Here is a 19906-nt window from a genome sequence, read left to right on the forward strand (position 1 = left end):
GGGAGTAGCTGGGAATACAGGCAGGTGCCACCACACCCGGCTTATTTTTGTACTTTTGGTAGAGGCAGGGTTTCACCATGTTGGTCTGGCTGGTCTCGAACTCCTGCCCTCAAGACATCTGCCTGACTCAGCCTCCCAAAGTGCTGGGATTACAGGCATAAGCCACCACGCCCGGCCCTACGTTTTGAACTGTTTAAAGGGATGGCTATTAAATTTTGGCCAGAAAGGAGAACAAGGGATTATAAATCCTAGAACCAGTGAACTTCAGAGCAATAGCTAGAGTTTGGGAAAAAGTACAAAAGAATTTTGCTTTTTTCTTAAGTGGTAGAAGAAAACCATAGAGGGGGCAGAAAAAAGATAAAAAGATCTTGTTAATGTTCCAGAGGGTGACACAGCCTAATAGGCCATAGGACTGGTGAAAAAAGTGCTGGAAAAAAATCAGAAAATTAATCTCGTTCTGCAGTTTTGGGAAGAAGTTGTCCACTTCCAAAGTAGGTGGTTCATTCTATAGTCTTGGACGGAATCTGTCCATTTTTGAAATCAGCTGCTTCTGAAGAATTTCTAAGAATCCTCAGTTTGAGGTTCCCTAATGGAATGGGCTTCCAGTAGTTGGGACAAAATGGTGTATTTTTTTCTAATTGGCAGGTATGATTCCTAGACCTAGTCTGTGTTGTTTTATTGTTGTGTCAGTTATTAGCAGTGCCTAATAAGGTCTTTTTCATTGAGGTTCAAGGGCACTTTTCCTTTTACGTCACTTACAGAAGACTAAATCTCCCAGTTACAGATCTTACAGAAGCTACTTAGGTGGGGTTTTGGAAATGAAGCTTGTACTTGGTGAAACACCTGGAAGCATCATATGATCTCTTGTATTCAGACACATTGTAGTGTGGCAGAAAGTAGGACTGGAAGCAATTTCCAAATGTGTGGGGCAGTCTGATAATTAACTCAGGAGTAGAGAACTTGCAGGGCGTGAGGAGGATTGATCTTATTGTCATCAAGGCCAGTGGAAATAGTTCGGTGCTTGGAAGTTTAAGGATACCTGAGAGCTTTGAAAATTCTAAATTGAGAATTCTGTTAGCTCTCTTTATTTTTTCTGCAGCCTGCAGATGATAAGGACAGTGGAGTTCTGAATAAAAGGTAGTAAATTATTCTTTAATAATAGTTCTAGTGAAATATGTGTCCATGTTGCTGAAGAGATAAGTTGGAATTCTCCAGTTTTTGAATGTAAAGTAATTTTAAAAATCACGACAGCCATAGCTGTTCAACTAAGACAGTGCACCCACCTTAAGAACGAAAAACAATAACCAGAACATATTTATGGATCGATGCTGAAGACACTTGTGGAAAATCCATTTGGAGGTGTTCAAAGAGACCTTGAGGTTTTGGTTTTGTTCCATGTCTTGCCTGCATAGCCTTGCCAGGATTGTGTCATCAGCCAGTAGATATGCATTGGAAACTTTCTTGGCAATATTCTTAAAATTACTCAACTAATATTGAATGCTTCAACATCATGGCCAATTTATCTCTGTAATTGTGAGAAATATCATGAAGCATTTTTTGTTTAAACTCCACTTTCATTATGGCCATACCTCTAAGTGCAAGTAAAAGATGTCAAGGTTTTAAGATTTACATCCATTTTATAGGGCTTCCTGTGAGGAGAGAAAACAAAGTTTAGATATAGAGAAACATTTTGATAAACACACACACTAAAGAGAGTGACAGTGTGGCTGATTTGAGGACTCAAGCCCTAGACACTATTATCAAGCCATATGAATAAAGAGCTGGGATGCATTAATCCAAGTGATGGAAATGAAGATGACACTGACTCCTATATTAAACAGAATGATCTCTCATTTAGGCAGCCAGGACAAACAATCTCCTCATGAAGATTGATTCACATTTTGTTTTGTTTTTAGGGTACCTGTCAAATGAAAAATCTAACTCATGTCAAATTGTCCCAAAAAAGGCCATAGCAATTTTCAAATTGGCCCCAGTGAAATTGTGTCAGTTAGGGACAAGTACACATGCTAACATTACAATGAGAAAACATGAAGGAAACAGGTGTTTGTCCTGGAAGAAATGCAGTTTTAAGACAGAATGACCCCGTAAGAAACAACAGTCTATAAGGATGGCACTTCTGTAACCTAGTCTGTGGAATTTGGTGCAAGGCCAGTTGTCACCTATCAGGGGCCAGACAATACCTGCTATTCTGGGCAAGTGAAATTGAAAAAAGCAGTTTTGGCAAACTGACACAAACACAAGACTATGAAAAAGGTCCTTAAAATGTTTTGATATGGTGACCTGAGGCAACATAGATCTGAAGGAAAACGGTCTTGGGAGATCTTCTGAGCTTCTCAGTCCAAGGGACTGGCTTGCAGACAGACTTACTGAGTTTATGCCTATCCTCCTCCACTCAGTAATCATTTTACAGACAAATGGCACTTAAGATACTAAACAAGCAGACAGACCATAAGAGCAGCTTTAGAAGGCCAGAAAGCAACTGCACCAAGGAACAACACAAATCTGACCAGTGAATCAAACAAATCCCAAGGGACTGTATTCCTAGGAAACTGAAATAAACCCAATGACGGAAGGATTCAACAAACCCAATGATGAGGAGATTCAAAGGTTAATTCAGCATCAACTTTCTACCAGCCACGGGTAAGATGACACCTTGAATAGATAGCCACAACAAGGGGTCTTAGATATGCACACTCTTATTGAGTTGACGGTTCAGGTCCAGTACAGTGACAAGTTCAGCTGAATCCTGGCTGGAAACCCCGTTTGTGTAAATAATTTCCAGGCAACAACCAGCAGGATCTGATCAAAATATGAAAAATAGAACTACCATACAACCCAGCAATCCCACTGCTGGGTATCTATCCAAAGGAAAAGAAATCAGTATATCAAAGGAATACCCACACTCACATGTTTATAGCAGCACTATTCACAATAGCCAAGATAAAGAATCAATCTAAGTGACCATCAGTGGATGAATGGATGAAGAAAATGTGGTATGTACACACAATAGAATACTATCTGACCACAGAAAAACATAAAATCACGTCATTTGTAACAACGTGGATGGAACTGGAAGTCATCGTGTTAAGTGAAATAAGCCAGGTGCAGAAAGAGAAATTTCACATGTTCTCACTTGTATATGGGAGCTAAAAAAGTTCATTTTAAGGACATAGAGAATAGACTGATAGATACCAGAGACTGGGGAGATTGGGTAGGGTGGAAGGGGATATGAAGAGAGGTTGGTTATGGTTACCATCATACAGTTAGAAGAATTAAGTTCTAATGTTTGGATAGTGAATTAGGGCAACTGTTCTTAAAACCAATACCATGTACATTTCCAAGTAACTAGAAGAGAAGGGTTCAAATGATACCAACACGTAAAATGATAAACACTCAAGGTGATGGGTACTCCAGTTACTCAGACTTAATCATTATACATTCTTTGCATGTAAAAAAATTCACATGTACCCACATGTATGTAAATTATTCCATGTCAGTACAAGGGATAAAAAAGAAAATATAGGAGACAACCTTCATGATAATAGATTAGGCAAAAAATTCTTACATGTGACACTAAAAGGATAAAGAAAGAAAAAACACCATAAAGAAAAATACTGATAAATTGGACTTTGTCAAATTTAAAAACTTTTGCTCTTGGAAAGACCCAAGTTAAGAGCGTGAAAAGACAAACCACAGACTGAGAAAAAAATATTTGCAAAGCATATATTTGATAAAGCATTTGTGTTAAGAATATATAAAGAATTCTCTGCTGGGCACAGTGGCTCATGCTTGTAACCCCATTGCTTTCTGAGTTGCCTTTTTGATTTCTTTTTCAGCTATTTCATAATTGGTGACTGAAATTGCTTCTGATTTCTGATGTCAATTTTGTATCTGAAACTTTACTGAATGTGTTTGATTAGTTCCAGTGGTTTTCTGGTGGGGTCTTCTGTTTTTTCTAGATATAAGATTATGTTGTCTGGAAGGAAGGATATTTTGACTTCCTTTTTTCAAGTTTGAACGACTTTTTTTTCAGTTTCTTGCCTGATGGCTCTGGCTAGGACTTCTAGTACTGTATTGAATAGAAGTGGTGAAAGTGGGCATCCTTGTCTTGTTCTAATTCTCAGTGGAAGGGCATTTAATTTTTCCCCATTTAGTATAATGTTAGCTATGAGTTTGTTGCATATGGGCTTTATTATTTTAAGGTTTTGTCTTTCTATGCCTAGTCTGTTGAGAGTGTTTTATTTTATCATGAAAGGGAGTTGAATTTTGTCAAATGTTTTTTCTGTGTCTATTGAGATGATCACATGGTTTCTGTCCTTCATTCTGTTGATGTGATGTATCATGTTTATTGATTTCTGTATGTTGAACCACCCTTACATCACTGGAATAAATCCACTTGATCATGGTGTATTTTCTTTTTGATGTGCTCTTGGATTTGGCTTACCAGTATTTTGCTGAGGATTTTTGCATCTAAGTTCATCAGGGATATCAGCCAGTAGTTTTCCTTTTTTGTTGTGTCCTTGTCTGGTTGTGGTATCAGGGTAATGCTAGCCTCATAGAATGAGTTAGGGAGAATTTGTTCCTCTTTAATTTTTTTGAATACTTTGAGGAGATGCCATTGTCTATCAAATTCAAACACAAAATAAAGCCTTTAAACGAAAGAGGCCCATGGGTGACAATAAGGATCCCTGACACCCAAATCGCCAAGATCTCAAACAGACTCTCTGACACTAGAAACTGAGATTTAGGCTTCCTCAACCACTTAGTAGCAGGGAAAACTGTTTCAGAACTATAGGTTATCTACACTCTCACCATTTCTACTCAACATAGAACTGGAAGTCCCAGCCAGAGCAATCAGACAAGAGAAATAAATAAAGGGCATCAAAATCAGTAAAGAGGGAGTCAAACTGTTGCGATTTGTTGATGATATGATTGTATATCTGGAAAACTCGAAAGACTTCTCCAAAAAAGCTTCTGGAACTGAAGCACGAATTCAGCAAACTTTCAGGATACAAAATTAAGGTACAAAAATCAGTAGCTCTGCTATACACCAACAGCAACCAAGCTGAGAATCAAATCAAGAACTCAACTCCCTTTACAATAGCTGCAAAAATAAATAAAATAAAATAAAACAAAACAAAATAAAATAAAATACTTGGAGTGTACCTAACCAAGGAGGTGAAAGACCTCTACAAGGAAAACTACAAAACACTGCTGAAAGAAATTATAGATGACACAAACAAATGGAAACACATCCCATGCTCATGGATGGGTCGAATCAATATTGTGAAAATGACCATAATGCCAAAAGCAATCTACAAATTAAATGCAATTTCCATTTAAATACCACCATCGTTCTTCACAGAACTAGAAAAGACAATCCTAAGATTCATATGGAACCAAAAAAGAGCCCACATAGCCAAAGCAAGACTAAGCAGAAAGAACAAATCTGGAGGCATCACATTGCCAGACTTCAAACCATACTATAAGGCCATAGTCACCAAAACAGCATGGTACTGGTATAAAAATAGGCACACAGACCAATGGATCAGAATATAGAACCCAGAAATAAAGCCACATACTTACACCCAACTGATCTTTGACGAAGCACACAAAAACTGAAGGTGGGGAAAGGACACCCTATTCAACAAATGGTGCTGAGATAATTGACAAGCCACATGTAGAAGATTGAAACTGGATCCTCATCTCTCACCTTATACAAAAATCAACTCAAGATGGATCAAGGACTTAAATCTAAGACCTGAAACTATGAGAATTCTAGAAGACAACATCAGAAAAACCCTTCTAGACATTGGCATAGGCAAAGACTTCATGGCCACGAACTTAAAAGCAAATGCAAGAAAAACAATGATAAATAGGTGGGACTTAAACTAAAAAGTTTCTGCACAGCAAAAGGAATGGTAAACAGGCAAGTCACAGAGTGGGAAAAAATCTTCACAATCTAAACATCCAAAAGAGGACTAATATCCGGAATCTACAAGGAACTGAAACAAATTAGCAAGAAAAAGACAAACAATCCCATGAAAAAATGTGCAAAGGACATGAATAGACAATTCTCAAAGAAGATATACAAATGGCCAGCAAACACATGAAAAAATGCTCAACATCACTAATGATCAGGGAAATGCAAATCAAACCCACAGTGTGATACCACCTTACTCCTGCAAGAATGACCATAATCAAAAAATAAAAAAAGAAAATAGATGTTGGCGGGGATGCAGTGAAAAGGAAACACTCTTACACCGCTGGTGGGAATGTAAGTGAGTACAAAGCACTAGTGTGCAACTAGTACAAACCGTGGAAAAGAGAAGTGTGGAGATTCCTTAAAGAACTAAAAGTAGAACTACCATTTGGTCCAGCAATCCCACTACTATGTATCTTCCCGGGGAAAGGACGTCATTACACGAAAATGATACTTGCACATGCATGTTTATAGCAGCAAAATTTGCAATTGCAAAAATATGGAACCAGCCCAAATGCCCATCAATCAATGAGTGGATACCACTCAGCCGTTAAAAGGAATGAAATGTTGGCATTTGCAGCAATCTGGATGAAATCGGGGACCATTACTCTAAGTGAAGTAACTCAGGAATGGAAAACCAAACATTGTATGTTGTCACTCATAAATGGTTGCTAAGCTATAGGATGCAAAGGCATAAGAATGATATGGTGGACTTTGGGGACTTGGGGGAAAATGTTGGGGGGGCGTGAGGGATAAATGACTACAAATTGGGTACAGTGTATACTGCTTGGGTGATGGGTGCACCAAAATCTCACAAGTCACCACTAAAGAACTTAGGTAACCAAAGACCACCTGTTCCTGAAAACCGTACGGAAATAAAACGAAAATGAACTATGGGACGAATGGCCCACAGGTATCCTTTTCTGGAGCAAATACTGGACCATTGATTTTCTATGGCTCTTCCACTAAACGGCCTCTCTAGTTTCCCCAACTTTTGTCAATAGAACCGATAGTTCCATGTAATAGAGACTTGGCCATCTTTGGTGCCACCCTCCAGGTTCATATAGCCATATACAGCCCTGGTGGTCCACTGGTTCCCTCATAATACTCAACACTTTCTAGCCTTACTCAACACAGGTTCTCTGGTCACTTGGATTCCTGGGGATCCTTCCAAATTCAAGCAGAGGATTCTTTTTCACCAAGGTGGATTATAGGCTATAGAAGCAAGGGTATGCAATACCCTGCCAACCCTCACCATTGAGACCATTATTCTGTGTGATTTTTACCATGGCCATAGTACTCATTAAATTCAACAGCCTGATAATTTGCATTGATGCCCTGACTCAAAGGACACCAAGATGGGTCAAACTAAAAATGATTGTGTTAACTATTGGAGCCAAATGGACCCCAGTAATACTTTCCATATGGGTGAAATTTGTCAGTCTCCACAAATATATGAATATATTTGGACTCCAAGTCATGGATTCCCAACTCTGATTCTCATTTCCTGAGCACAACCCCCGTACTCCATTTCTGTGTCCTTTTTTTATTTTTTTTTATTTTTTTGACCCAAATGCAATCCACAAAGAGTTAACACCTGGACCCAGGGCAGGATACTACACTGGGATCCACTGGCAGTAGATGGAACAGTAAAATATCTGACTCGACTTTTCTCTTTTTTCTGGAAAGCAGGCACTACCACTTTCTAAGGCTTTCCACAGTTATGATGCATTTAAAGGTTAGCTAATTTCAGGTCCTTCCCAACAGGAAATAAAAGTGTTGGCCTGTAGACTCATGCCTACCACCATGTAGATCTTGCAGAAAGGAGAAAAAGATGGCTGTCACTGGTCTAGCTATGCCTGATATGGCTGATGGCTTGTATCTGGGACACAGTTTCCCCTACTAAATGCCAGGCCACCAAGGCAGTATTGCACCCACAGTGTCATCTCTATCCATAGTGTACAACTAGTCCTCTACAAAACCGTAGACTAGGCATATGAACAGTATCCTGTCCAGCCATCAGGAAGAACAGAAAATAATGTAGTCCTACACTGGCAGTGCTCCCTGGAGCTACCTTTAGCGTAGTTATGATGATAGACTTTCTGACCTTGACCTGTGCCTCCAAGTCCTGGATTTGGCTCAAGAGTCATACTGGCCCTGGGAGGCCATCGCCACATCCTGGATGATGACTACAGTCCAGCCAACCAAAGTATCTCAAAGGATGACCACAGACCAAACAACTACCACCTTCTAGACTCCTGGGTCATAACCCTCTCCTTCCCCATCTTCCTCATTGTGTGCATAAAACCGCACTTTTAAGACCAGCCTCACTAGAGTTTCCATACCCACCCTAGTAGAACAAAGCCCATTCCCACTAAGGCTAAAACTTTGCCCGCGTGTGCCTCCTGAGGCAAGGCTACTGCTTGAGGCTACCTACCCCCTGTGCTAATCCGTGTGTATACACAGCTGAAGTTACATACCAAAGGCCAGACCTCACTCAATGCCAGGCCTGCTTCCTGCCCCCACGAGCAGTGCCCCCTCTTATTTGCTGACCCAAAGCTCATGAAACAAACCCATAAAGCCATCCTTACCACACGTTATCGTTTTAAGGCCTTGGGTTTTCCTCTATGCTGTCCAGGTCCAGATCGAGGGGATGCTGATGTATCAGGTCTGGTACCAGGCCCTTGATTCCAGGTCAGGCAACTATCCAAATGCATGTGGTCCTATATGTTTTCCTATGCCCACATAGCATAAGTGGACATAACACCCCACATTATAAAGGAACCTCCAGGTAAACTTGAGAGTGGCATGTGCCAGTCTCCTAGATGACTCCTGCCTGCTAAGCTTACTCTTAGAAACCTCACCTGCACATTGCTAACGCTGCTCTTCCTCACTCCACTCACTCCTCACCCGCCCCTCCACTCTGTGGGCTGCCAGAAATTGGTCCATACCCCCTCCCCTGACACTATTAAAAACTCCTACAGGGGGGCTCCTTTTCCTGTATATATTTCCAGATGCTCGACTCCCTCTCCCACGCCTCCCTCTCCCTTCCTCTGGGATGCCCCTCACTTTACCCCGAGTGAGTAACACACCTTTGAAATACTTGAGATAATTGCCGGCCCTGGTGTGGAGTGTCTTGACACTGATATCTTTAAAAGGAGGGGAGCAGCAGACCTGACAGCTAGCCAGGTCGTCGGGCTGTACCACTGTGGAGAATAAACACACTGTGATGTATTTGTACAATGGAATACTACTCAGCAATAAAAAGGAACAAACTGTCAATACACACAACAACAAGGATGAATCTCAAAAAACGTTAAGTTGAGCAAAAGAAGCCTGAAAAAAATGCGCACTGTGGTTAAGTTTCTATAAAGTTGTGGAAGAGGCAAAATTAATCTGCGGTAATAGAAATCAGAAAAGCGGTTGCCACTGGAGGGAGGGGTGAATACTGACTGCAAAGGAACGCAAGGGAACTTTCTGGGGTGATTAAAGTCGTCTCTATTCTGATCTGTGTGACAGTTACCAAAGTGAATGCATTGGATGAAAATCAACCAGCTCTATACTTAACCATTTGGATTTGTGCATTTTTGTGTATGTAATTGATACTCCCAATTTAAAGTGCTGCCAGTATAAGAAAAGGAATGAAACAAAAAAAAATTGCTATCCCAACTTTCTTTTTGTTTTATATTGTTTTCCGCACTTTTGTTCTGTCTTTGTTTATTTTATTTATTTATTTATTTATTTATTTATTTATTTATTCATTTATTTTTTGATGTAAACATGTTTCTTGGTTCTCATTTTAAAAATCCAACCCGAGGGTCTCTTTTAATTGGTGAGTTTAGCAGATTCACAATTACGTTTACTATAATTATTTTACATTAAGACTTACACATGCCGTATTATTTGGCCATATATGAACAACCCATAGCTCAACAACCTGAGATATATTTGGAAGCTACAATGAACAGAGCTGGGATGGAACTATATGGCTGATCCTTGTTCCCTGACCAAGGTCAAACTGAACTTGCCAGTTGAGAATTTTCTTATGGACGGAACAGAATAGGACATGCAGCTACTCTTATGCAATTTTGGATAGTAGGAACTCAGGGGGAACTTGCCATAATGTAAATTATGCATATGATAAAGATATCCTAATTAGAACAGTGTTGTGCTGGCTCAAGACAAGATAAATAGGTCAACAGAAAAGATCACAAAGCCCAGAGACAGACCTTTGCATGTAGGGAATTTGATAAGTGTAACATCTGTTGGCACTGCAAGTCAGTGTTGCAATGATGAACATTTGATGGAAAGTACATACTTTAATCCCCCCAAATAAAAAGCCCCACTCCAAAGGTGACACTCTTTTTTTTTTTTTTGAGGCGGAGTCTCGCTCTGTCGCCCGGACTGGAGTGCAGTGGCCGGATCTCAGCTCACTGCAAGCTCCGCCTCCCGGGTTTACACCATTCTCCTGCCTCAGCCTCCCGAGTAGCTGGGACTACAGGCACCCGCCACCTCGCCCGGCTAGTTTTTGTATTTTTAGTAGAGACGGGGTTTCACCGTGTTAGCCAGGATGGTCTCGATCTCCTGACCTCGTGATCCGCCCATCTCGGCCTCCCAAAGTGCTGGGATTACAGGCTTGAGCCACTGCGCCCGGCCCAAAGGTGACACTCTTAAAAGGTTGATGAGTAGCCTTTTAGACCTGTTCTGTGCATTTACACTAGTGTATTTTTACCCATAGAAATGTATAATTGAGTTTTGCTTTGTGTTACTAAATAATTACAATCCTATATATTGTTCCTCAACATTTTAAAACTCAAGAATAGATGTTTTTTCATGTCATACCTGTACGTCTTCCTTAATCATTCAACTTACACATGGTGGTTAGTCACAGTGTAGTTTTTAAAAGCATTCTCTTATTGATGAATATTTCTGTCATTTGCAATTTTGGTAACCATTATATACAAGGCAGCAATGACAATTCTTGCACACATCTCTTTGTGCATAGGATTGGGTCGCTAGAGTTAGCAAATAAAGGTACCGGAAACCCAGTTACCTTTGAATTTCCCATAAGCAATGAATAATTTCTTAGCATTTAGTAAGTGTTTTAGTATAAGAATGTCTCAAATATCGCATACAGGATACACTTATACTAAAAAAGTGTTTGCTGTGGATCTGAAATTCAAGCTTAACTGGGAGTCCATTATTTTATTTGGTACCAATACGAAGGATGAATACCCATAAGTGAATTTTTGTTGTTGAGTGTATACGCATTTAATATTGTATAGCTGATTGACAGTCTTTACAATGGTGTTCTGATATATTTGATATTAATCTGCTTAAAAATGGATTTTCTGAATGTTGGGTAAACAATTTTATCTCTTTGTTGTTTTTTGAGTATTTCCCTGATTGCCGGTGGGATCAAAGAATTTTCTTTTTTCGATTCTCCTGCCTCAGCCTCCCGAGTGGCTGGGATTACAGGCGTGCACCACCACCATGCCCGACTAATTTTTGTATTTTTAGTCGAGGCAGGGTTTCACCATGTTGGCCAGGCTGGTCTCAAACTCCTGACCTCAAGAGATCTGCCCGCCTCAGCCTCCCAAAGTGCTGGGATTACAGGTGTGAGCCATTGTGCCCGACCTATAGATTTTGTTTGTTTGTTTGTTTTTTATTATTATACTTTAAGTTCTGGGGTACATGTGCACAGCATGCAGGTTTGTTGGCCATCTGAATTTCTGACTCTGAGGAGTAGGTCTGTATGTTTTGCCCGTTTTCTACATTTTCTTTACTTTTTTAGAGTAGGCTAGCGTGGGCAGTGTGTGGGGTGGTAAAGGGAGGCAGGGCATAGGCCTACGCTGCTGCAGAGAGAAGCAGAGAGAGAGCATGAGGAGAAGGAAGCTTGAATGCATCACTCAGCCTGAGTATGCCTAGCAAGCACACTGCTCTCAGCTTGGGTCATCCTCTGGCAGTGCCTCTTCAAAAGTGTAAAGCATTTTGGCCTTGGCTTTTACTCTTTCCTTGGCCTGCAGAGGCCCTCTCAGGTCTGTCTGTGGACAGAGTAGTGGATTGGATAGCTTTTTGGTGAGGTTGGGTGACTTTGTCATGGGGAGAACAGAGAGCAGTTGTGAGCAAATACTACAGTAGGGAGCATTCCAGGGAACAGAGCTCTCCTTCACCTCACAGGCTAAAACCCTCCACATAACCAGCAGTTGGGTTCAGTGGGCAATGCAGAGAGGATTCTATAGTACTTACAGTATCTTAATGAGAGTCTGCAGCCAAAGACTCACCAGTTGCAGTTTTAAAGAAATTTGTATAATTCCCACTACTGTGCATTGCAATTATTTCTTTTTCTTTTCTGTTCTTTTCTTTTTTTTTTTTGAGACAGAATCTCGCTCTGTCGCCAGGTTGGAGTGCAGCGGCACGATCTCGGCTCACTGCAACCTCTGCCTCCCAGGTTCAAGCGATTCTCTTGCCTCAGCCTCCCGAGTAGCTGGGACTACAAGCACACGCTACCATGCCCAGCTAATTTTTGTATTTTTAGTAGAGACAGGGTTTCACCATGTTGGCCAGGATGGTCTCGATCTCCTGACCTCGTGATACGAGTGCCTCGGCCTCCCAACGTGCCGGGATTACAGGCGAGAGCCACTGCGCCCTGCCCATTGCAATGATTTCTAATGCATATCTCTTTTTGGTGTTGTCTGCATTTTCCCTTATGGAAGAAAAACCATGTGAATAATTTGATTGATAATGACAAGATATTTGATGCAATTTAAAGTACATTTGCAAACAAGAATAAGAGGAAGAAGATGAAGGAGAGGGCGAAGGTGAAGAAGAAAAGAAAGCTTGCTAGAATGTTTGGTTTACAGGGAAACATCTCCAGGTTGATAAATGGTATGTGAGTCGGGGCCCAATCAAGAGAGAGAAACCATGCAGGTTATCTGGACAGAGCACAGTGAATACAAAACATAGCTAAGTGGTAGAAGGAGGTTACCTACTAAAAGGCGTAAAAGAGAACTTAGAGAACTTTAAGAGGTCCAGGAGTAGCAGTTGCAAAAGAGCAGCTACTACCTCTAGGATGAGGAATAGCAGGCAATAAAGGAGTAGGAGAGTTCACTGTCCCTCCCGAGCTGAGAATCAGACCTCTTTGAAGAGGATGTGGCTGCCAAAAGAACTTGCAGCCTGCCAGTGGTGTGGAAACTTACCAGAGAGTGTGGGCCTTTGCTGGTCTGTGGAAGAGACCACCAAGGCAGGAAGGTGGTGGGCGGTGGTGGTGCATGCGAAGGCTGGAGCTGCTCAGAGGCAACTGATAGTAGGGAGATCATGGTCTGGAGGTGCAGCTGGAGCTTGCCTGCACTGGTCTCTGATCTCCTTCAGTGAATATCATCAAACGGGAGACTGCTACTAGGAGGAGGGACGAATTTTCCTGCTGGGATTTGTAGAGTCACCCCCAGTGCTCTCTATGGCCAGAGCCTAACATTCTGTTAGCTGGCATAGCAGAAAGATTCACAAGGATCACCTCTAGTGTGACAAAGCAGGGCAAAGAAGGAGTAACTTGGACCTGACAGACAATATGTTGATAAATGTCACAATCGGTATCCGAAACCAACAACATATTTGGCCCCAAATGAACAGAGTCCTTCCCGTGAAGAGCGGGAACAACGACAACAAAAAAGTTTCACATCACCGCTATTAGCTAACAGGGTACCACGGTCCTAGTCAATGTGATAAGAAAAGGGAAAATGAATATTGTATTAACAATATGCAGAGACTGTGATTGCCTACGTAGAAAATGTGCGAGAATCCACTGAAAAAGCATTCTGATTAAGGAGAGGTGATATTAAGATGGCCGTATGCCCCAAAGTATACAAAACCAGGAGGTTTCCTGTATGCCAGAAATAAGTAATTAGAAGACATAATGGGAAATACACAATTCACAGCAGCAATGAAACTAAAAAGACTGCCAAACTTAAAGACAAACTTAAGAATTATGCAAAAGCTATATAAAGCAAACTAAAAGGTGACTGAAGTATTCTGATGAAAAAGCAGAACCAATGGAAGAAGATGAAGAACATGCTATATTTTGTGGCTGAGGAGCCTCCATCTTCTCGTGTTAGTGAGATATTATTTATTCTCATAGTACACTATAAGTCCTAAGAAATTCTAGTTAAAATTCAAGCCAGGGATTTTTTTTTAACTTGAAAACTTTGATTTTGAAGTTCTTGTAGAGGACAACATTTTCCAAAATACTTTGAAAAAATTTTGTAAAAGAAGAATAGTGAGGGGGGAATTAGTTCTACTCACACAAAAACAATTTCTAAATCTTTACAGCAGAATTAGCAGCAACAGAATTTAGATCAATGGAAGAAATCTGAAGTGCAAGTGTGGACATTATATGGAAATTTAGTACATGTTATTGCGAGGTATAACAATTGCTATATAAAAGTCGACTGTAAGCCTGGCGCGGTGGCTCACGCCTGTAATCCCAGCACTTTGGGAGGCCGAGGAGGGCGGATCACGAGGTCAGGAGATCGAGACCATCCTGGCTAACACGGTGAAACCCTGTCTCTACTAAAAATACAAAAAATTAGCCGTGCCTGGTGGCAGGCGCCTGTAGTCCCAGCTACTCGAGAGGCTGAGGCAGGAGAATGGCATGAACCTGGGAGGCGGAGCTTGCAGTGAGCCGAGATTGCACCACTGCACTCCAGCCTGGGCGACAGAGCGAGACTCCGTGTCCAAAAAAAAAAAAAAAAAAAAAAAAAAAAAAAAATGTCAACGGTAATCCCAGCACTTTGGGAGGCCAAGGAAGGCGGGCTTGAGGTCAAGCCTTCAAGACTAGCCTGGCCAACAGGGCAAAACCCCGTCTCTACTAAAAGTGCAACTAATAGCCGGGCGTGGTGGCAGGCACCTGTAATCCCAGCTACACAGGAGGCTGAGGCAGGAGAAGCTTGAACTCAGGAGGCGGAGGTTGCAGTGAGCCAAGATCGCACCACTGCACTCCAGCCTGAGTGACAAGAGCGAGACTCCGTAACAACAACAACAACAACAACAACAACGTGACCGTTTTGTTATGTGTGAGGAGGCTGTACTGGTTACTGTCTAGAAAGGTTAGGATGAAAGAAAGGAATGCTAAGTTGTACCACATGATACAATAAGAGAACGCACTTGGTGGAGTGGAGGAGTCTTCTTGCTATTTATTTGCAGGCTTCCTGGCGGTTGACCTCAAAGCAGGAGTCGATTTAAGGTCCCCAAATCTCCGATGAGAGTTGAAATGGGAGTGCGCTCTGTAGAGAAAGGATGAGGCGCAGTGACATGGGAGTAAGAGAAGTAAGAAGAGGATGTCATTATGCGAATGGTGGTTTGGAAAGTTAGATTACAATTAACAATAACTTTCCAGACTGTGTAGGAGAGAAATAACACACAAGAGAACTGATGTTGTGCACCCCAGATCCACTGATCATAAAGAAAAGGTAACGTATCTTCAGTTCTCCATGGAGGTCACTTGTTTCCCGGGTCCTTCCTCCACATCTCGATGACCACACAGGGTGCAAGCAATGTAGATACGATGTACACTATAATAATGAAACGAACGCAAAGGAAAATTCACTAAGTGGTTACTCTAGGCCAGGCACTGAGCAAAGCAACTTCAGGTGGATGATCTGAAGAGGAAGCTGCAGAGGCAGCCGCTGGACAGAAATGCCTACGCTCTTAGGGAGTATTCTCCACGGGAGAGAAGGAGGGATACGAAGATAATCCAGAATGATCGGATTCATCACAACAGGTAGCAGTCATTACGCGCTTACACTGGGCCAGGCTTTTAGGCTTATGGTCTCTTTCAAGCCTCACATGAGCAGCCCCACCTCCGGGAGCAGCGCCCCCGCATCCCTCAGGCTCTAGCCTGCGGTACTGTTTTCTGCCAGAAGAGGCACTGCGGGGCGGCGCCCGCCCATTCCCACAGCTCCGGGAAGACCCGGGCGGCGGAGGCTTACCCCGCTCCCCTCCCGCTTCCTCCTCTTCCTCCTGCCGGTCTGAGGGCGGCGGTCTCCGACTCAAGTCAGCAGCCGCCGCAGCAGCCGCGGCGACGTCACTGTCTTCCCGGCCTGGCACACAGGGCTCAGGCCGCCGAATGCCCCTGGACGCGCATCTCTTCCCAGAGTTCCTGCTTCCTGGGCCAGCCAAAGCCGCAGGTGAGAACGTCCGCGGTAGAGGTGACACCCAGGGCCTGCGGGTCTCAGAGACCCGGTGGCCTCCTCCTCTCCTCCTTGCCTGAGAAACCCCCATGGGGGCGCCTGCAGCGGGGACACCAAGTGCTCCCCGGAGCCCTGGGAGCACTTCTTCTGAGGCGTGGAGCCCCTGCTCAGGTGCTTCTGAAAGTTCCTTTGTGGACCCCAGAAACCCCTAGGCAACTGTCTGCCCCGCCCCGCGCCCCCGCCGCCACCCGCCCCCTGCCCCCCGCCCCCGCAGTACCCCGCGGGCCCCCAACATCCCCGATGCGCATGCCCAGGGGCCCTGTGAGCTAGAAAGTAGCTGAGCTGGTGCAGTACCTGCTGGTTAAGAACCGGAAGACGGTGGCGATCAAAAGGGCAGACATGCTGAAGTATGTCATCAAAAGGTACAGGAGCTTCCTCTCTGAGATTTTCAAGAAAGCCTCTGACCTCCCCGAGTTAGTTTTTGGGTTCTATCTGAAGGAACTTGATTCAGCAGAGCACTCCTATGTCTTGATCAGAAAAATCGATCCTGCCCTGGTTTGGGGCCTGACAGGCGACCAGGGCACACCAAAGACCCGGCTCCTGATGATTACTCTGGACTCCATCTTCATGCAGGCCAGCTGTGTCCCCGAGGAGGTGGTCTGGGAGGTGTTGAGGGTGTTGGAGGCACATTTCTTCTAAAAAGCATTTCGTCTTTGGGGAGTCCGTGAAGCTCATCACCAAAGCTAGTGTGCAGCAGAAGTATCTGGTGCACAAATAGGTGTCCCACAGTAATCCCACGCTCTAGGTATTCTTGTGGGGGCTCTCAAAGGAAACAAGACAGATGGAAGTCCCGGAGTTTGTGACCAAAGTGAAGGACACCCACCCCAGTTCCTTTCTGTGGCAGTAAATGAGGCATTGAGAGAAGAGGAGGAGATACCCCGTGTGTGGGGAAAAGAAAGAGAGATCAGCCTGTTACTGTGTCTATATAGAAGGAAGTAGACATAAGAGACTCCATTTGGTTCTGTATTTGAGATGCTGTTAATCTGTGACCCTACCCCCAACCTTGTCCTTGCAAGAGACATGTGCTGTGGTGACTCAAGGCTTAATGGATTTTGGGCTGTGCAGGATGTGCTTTGTTAAACAAGTGCCTAAAGGCTGCTTGCTGGTTAAAGGTCATCACCATTCTCTTAATCTCAAGTAAGAGAAAAGCATTTGTCTCCTGCCCGTCCCTGGGCAATGGAACATCTCCCTGTAAAACCCGATTGTATGCTTTGTTTACTGAGCAAGGAGAAAACCGCCTTTAGGAATAAGGTGGGACTTGCTGGAGCAATGCTGCTAAAAGGTTTATGGAGAGTTTGCATATGCATCTCAAGGCACAGCATTTTCCTTTAAACTTATTCATGTCACAGGGATTTTTGTTCATATGTCTTATTGCTGATTTCCTCCCTACAATGATCCTATTGTCCAGCCACTCCCCTATCTTTTTGATGGTAAAGATAATTATCAATAAATACTAAGGGAACTCAGAGACCGGTGCCTGCATGCGTCCTCTGTAAGCTGAGCGCCGGTCCCCTGGGCCCCACTTTTCTTTCTCTATACTTTGTCTCTGTGTCTTATTTCTTTTCTCAAGTCTCTCGTTCCACCTAACGAGAAACACCCACAGGTGTGGAGGGGCAGGCCACCCCTTCACCGTGCCCGAGATGGCAGCTGCCATTGGTGACGTGACAAGTGCCAGTGTTAGTGCCAGTTCCAGTTCCAGGGCCTATGCCATGGCTGAAGCAAGCATCAGCACCAGCACCAATGCAAGTGCCAGTTGCCAGTGCCAGGGCTAGAGCCATGGCTGGAGCAATGATCAGTCCCGGGACAGTGCCAGGGTGATTGCAATCTCAGGCTAGCGTCAGGGACTCCTCCTGCCAGCACTGAAGGCTGAGGCTGAGTCTTCACTTTGTTTTGCTGTGGGTAGTCAAAAGGGCCCCACAGCAGTGGGCGCTGGGGTCCTGACTTTTCGAGAGTCAAAAGGTAGAGTGGGGTTAGGGAGAACCTGCCGCCCATGGTATCTGTGTTCCAGTTCTATTTGTGTTTCTCAGTGAGTTAGCTTTCAATTTGCATATTGCAAAGTTTTGTTTGCCTTAATTAACTTTTTTTAATAATGACGATCAATTTACAGGAAGTAAACTGGTTAAAACTACATGATGGCAGAATTGTATCAAAGTTGAAACAAACGCCATACTTAAGCGTTTTTTCAAAATCCTTTGTTCCATAGACACTTGATTGAGTACTTAAGTTGAACATCTAGGTTTATGAATGACATTGGTCAAATGTTTTGTTTTTCCCTGTTTCGGTTTTAGCAGGAGAGATTTGCTGTTTCATAAAAGAAATTGGGAGACGATCTCATTTTATGCCTGTAACTTATTATAGCATTGGAATAAGCTGTTCTTTGAAAGTTTGAGAGACTTTACCAGTACAATCATTCCCCCCCTCCAAATACAAAAAGATAAAATAAAAAGCCGGTCAGTGTCTGTTGCACAAAATTACAACCGCTCTCTGCTTGTATTTGCCTAGTTCTCCGTAATGTAGGGAAAAATAAAAATTCAATGAATTAGACACCTTGCTCATCGACTCATTTATTCAACATACATTTACTGACTGCCTACTATATGTGAGGCACTGTGCCGGGCGCTGGAGATACAGGAATGCACCAGACTCAGCCTCTGCCCCACATCTGAGAGTCTAGATGGGGCTGTCATGTAAGTAAATCAGCCAGATGTGGCAGTTTGATGTATTAATTGCCGGGATGAGGATAAGGACCAGGTGGTATGGGAGCCTAGAGGAAAGACACTTAACCCTGGGTGGCGGATGTCTGGGAACAAGGAGGGCTACCCTGTAGTGAGATGCCATCTGAGATCTGAAGCACTGAAGGAGTAGTGAGTGCAGTGTGTCCCCGAGGCAGGGTATTGTGGGCGTCGGGAGCAATCCATGTTCTTCAGTGGAACTGGAAGGTTAGAATTTGGGGAGACTGGGGAGAGATGATCTGGGGGTGGGGACCTGTACGGGAGCCATGATCCTCAGTTGGTGGACTTCACGGCTGAGAGATTAAAAAATAATAATAATAAAACAAACATGTAGTGGAAAGTGACTCTTTGGAAAGCAGCTGCTCTTGGCTCTTGGATGAGCCAGAGAAAAGACTCCACCTGTGGCATGCCTAGAAGCTGTCCTGGACTCTTGTCCCTGTGCAGTTTCTACAGTGCACACAGCAGGTGCTTTATATTCAGCATCCGTAAGGAGCGATGGGCAAGAGGGTAAGTGTTGCACTCACCGGAGCTGATTCCCAGAAGCCACTGAGCAGATGTTCGCCCCTGAAGCCTGGGAGAGACAGAGCTCAGTGGGTTATATGACTACAGTTAGTTGTTGTTGTTTTAAGAAACAAAGGCCTAGATGTTAGAATGGATAAGTTATCCTGTTTATATCGAGGGAAAACTGTTTGTCGGGGTGAGAGATAAGTCTAGACTAGCCTGGAGCGAAGCCAGGAAGAGCCTTGATGGCTCTAACCTGATTTGGGGGCCCCAGGAAGCTATGGAGGTTTCCTGAGCAGGGAAGGATCTGATGAAGGCCGAACCATACCAAAATTACAGTGGCCAGCACCAGCGTGGTTTTCAAAGGACCAGTATTCTCCATGCCTTAGAATGGTCCTGGTGGGTATAGTGATCATAATAACTAG

At 43.3% G+C, this 19906-nt stretch overlaps 1 protein-coding gene across 1 annotated transcript; it reads left to right on the forward strand.

Moving 5' to 3' along the window:
• Positions 1-2584: 2584 nt before the first annotated feature.
• On the forward strand, positions 2585-17229 carry LOC115898619 (wiskott-Aldrich syndrome protein homolog 1-like). The gene is made up of 5 exons (XM_030933638.1): positions 2585-2661; positions 8615-8698; positions 12031-12082; positions 15820-16610; positions 16725-17229. The coding sequence occupies exons 1-4, from the start codon at positions 2585-2587 to the stop codon at positions 16516-16518; spliced, it is 912 nt and encodes a 303-aa protein (XP_030789498.1). The 3' UTR covers positions 16519-16610; positions 16725-17229.
• The last annotated feature ends 2677 nt before the right edge of the window (positions 17230-19906 follow it).

This window comes from Rhinopithecus roxellana, chromosome 7 (assembly GCF_007565055.1).
Source record: "Rhinopithecus roxellana isolate Shanxi Qingling chromosome 7, ASM756505v1, whole genome shotgun sequence".
Taxonomy (NCBI): domain Eukaryota; kingdom Metazoa; phylum Chordata; class Mammalia; order Primates; family Cercopithecidae; genus Rhinopithecus; species Rhinopithecus roxellana.

Excerpts from the sequence above, each read along its gene's own strand:
- LOC115898619 (XM_030933638.1), top strand. The coding sequence starts at position 2,585 with ATGACGGAAGGATTCAACAAACCCAATGATGAGGAGATTCAAAGGTTA. Across the intron at positions 2,662-8,614 it reads CAACTTTCTACCAGCCACGG|GCCTTGGGTTTTCCTCTATG; the intron begins GTAAGATGACAC and ends TATCGTTTTAAG. Across the intron at positions 8,699-12,030 it reads TACCAGGCCCTTGATTCCAG|AGGCCCTCTCAGGTCTGTCT; the intron begins GTCAGGCAACTA and ends CTTGGCCTGCAG.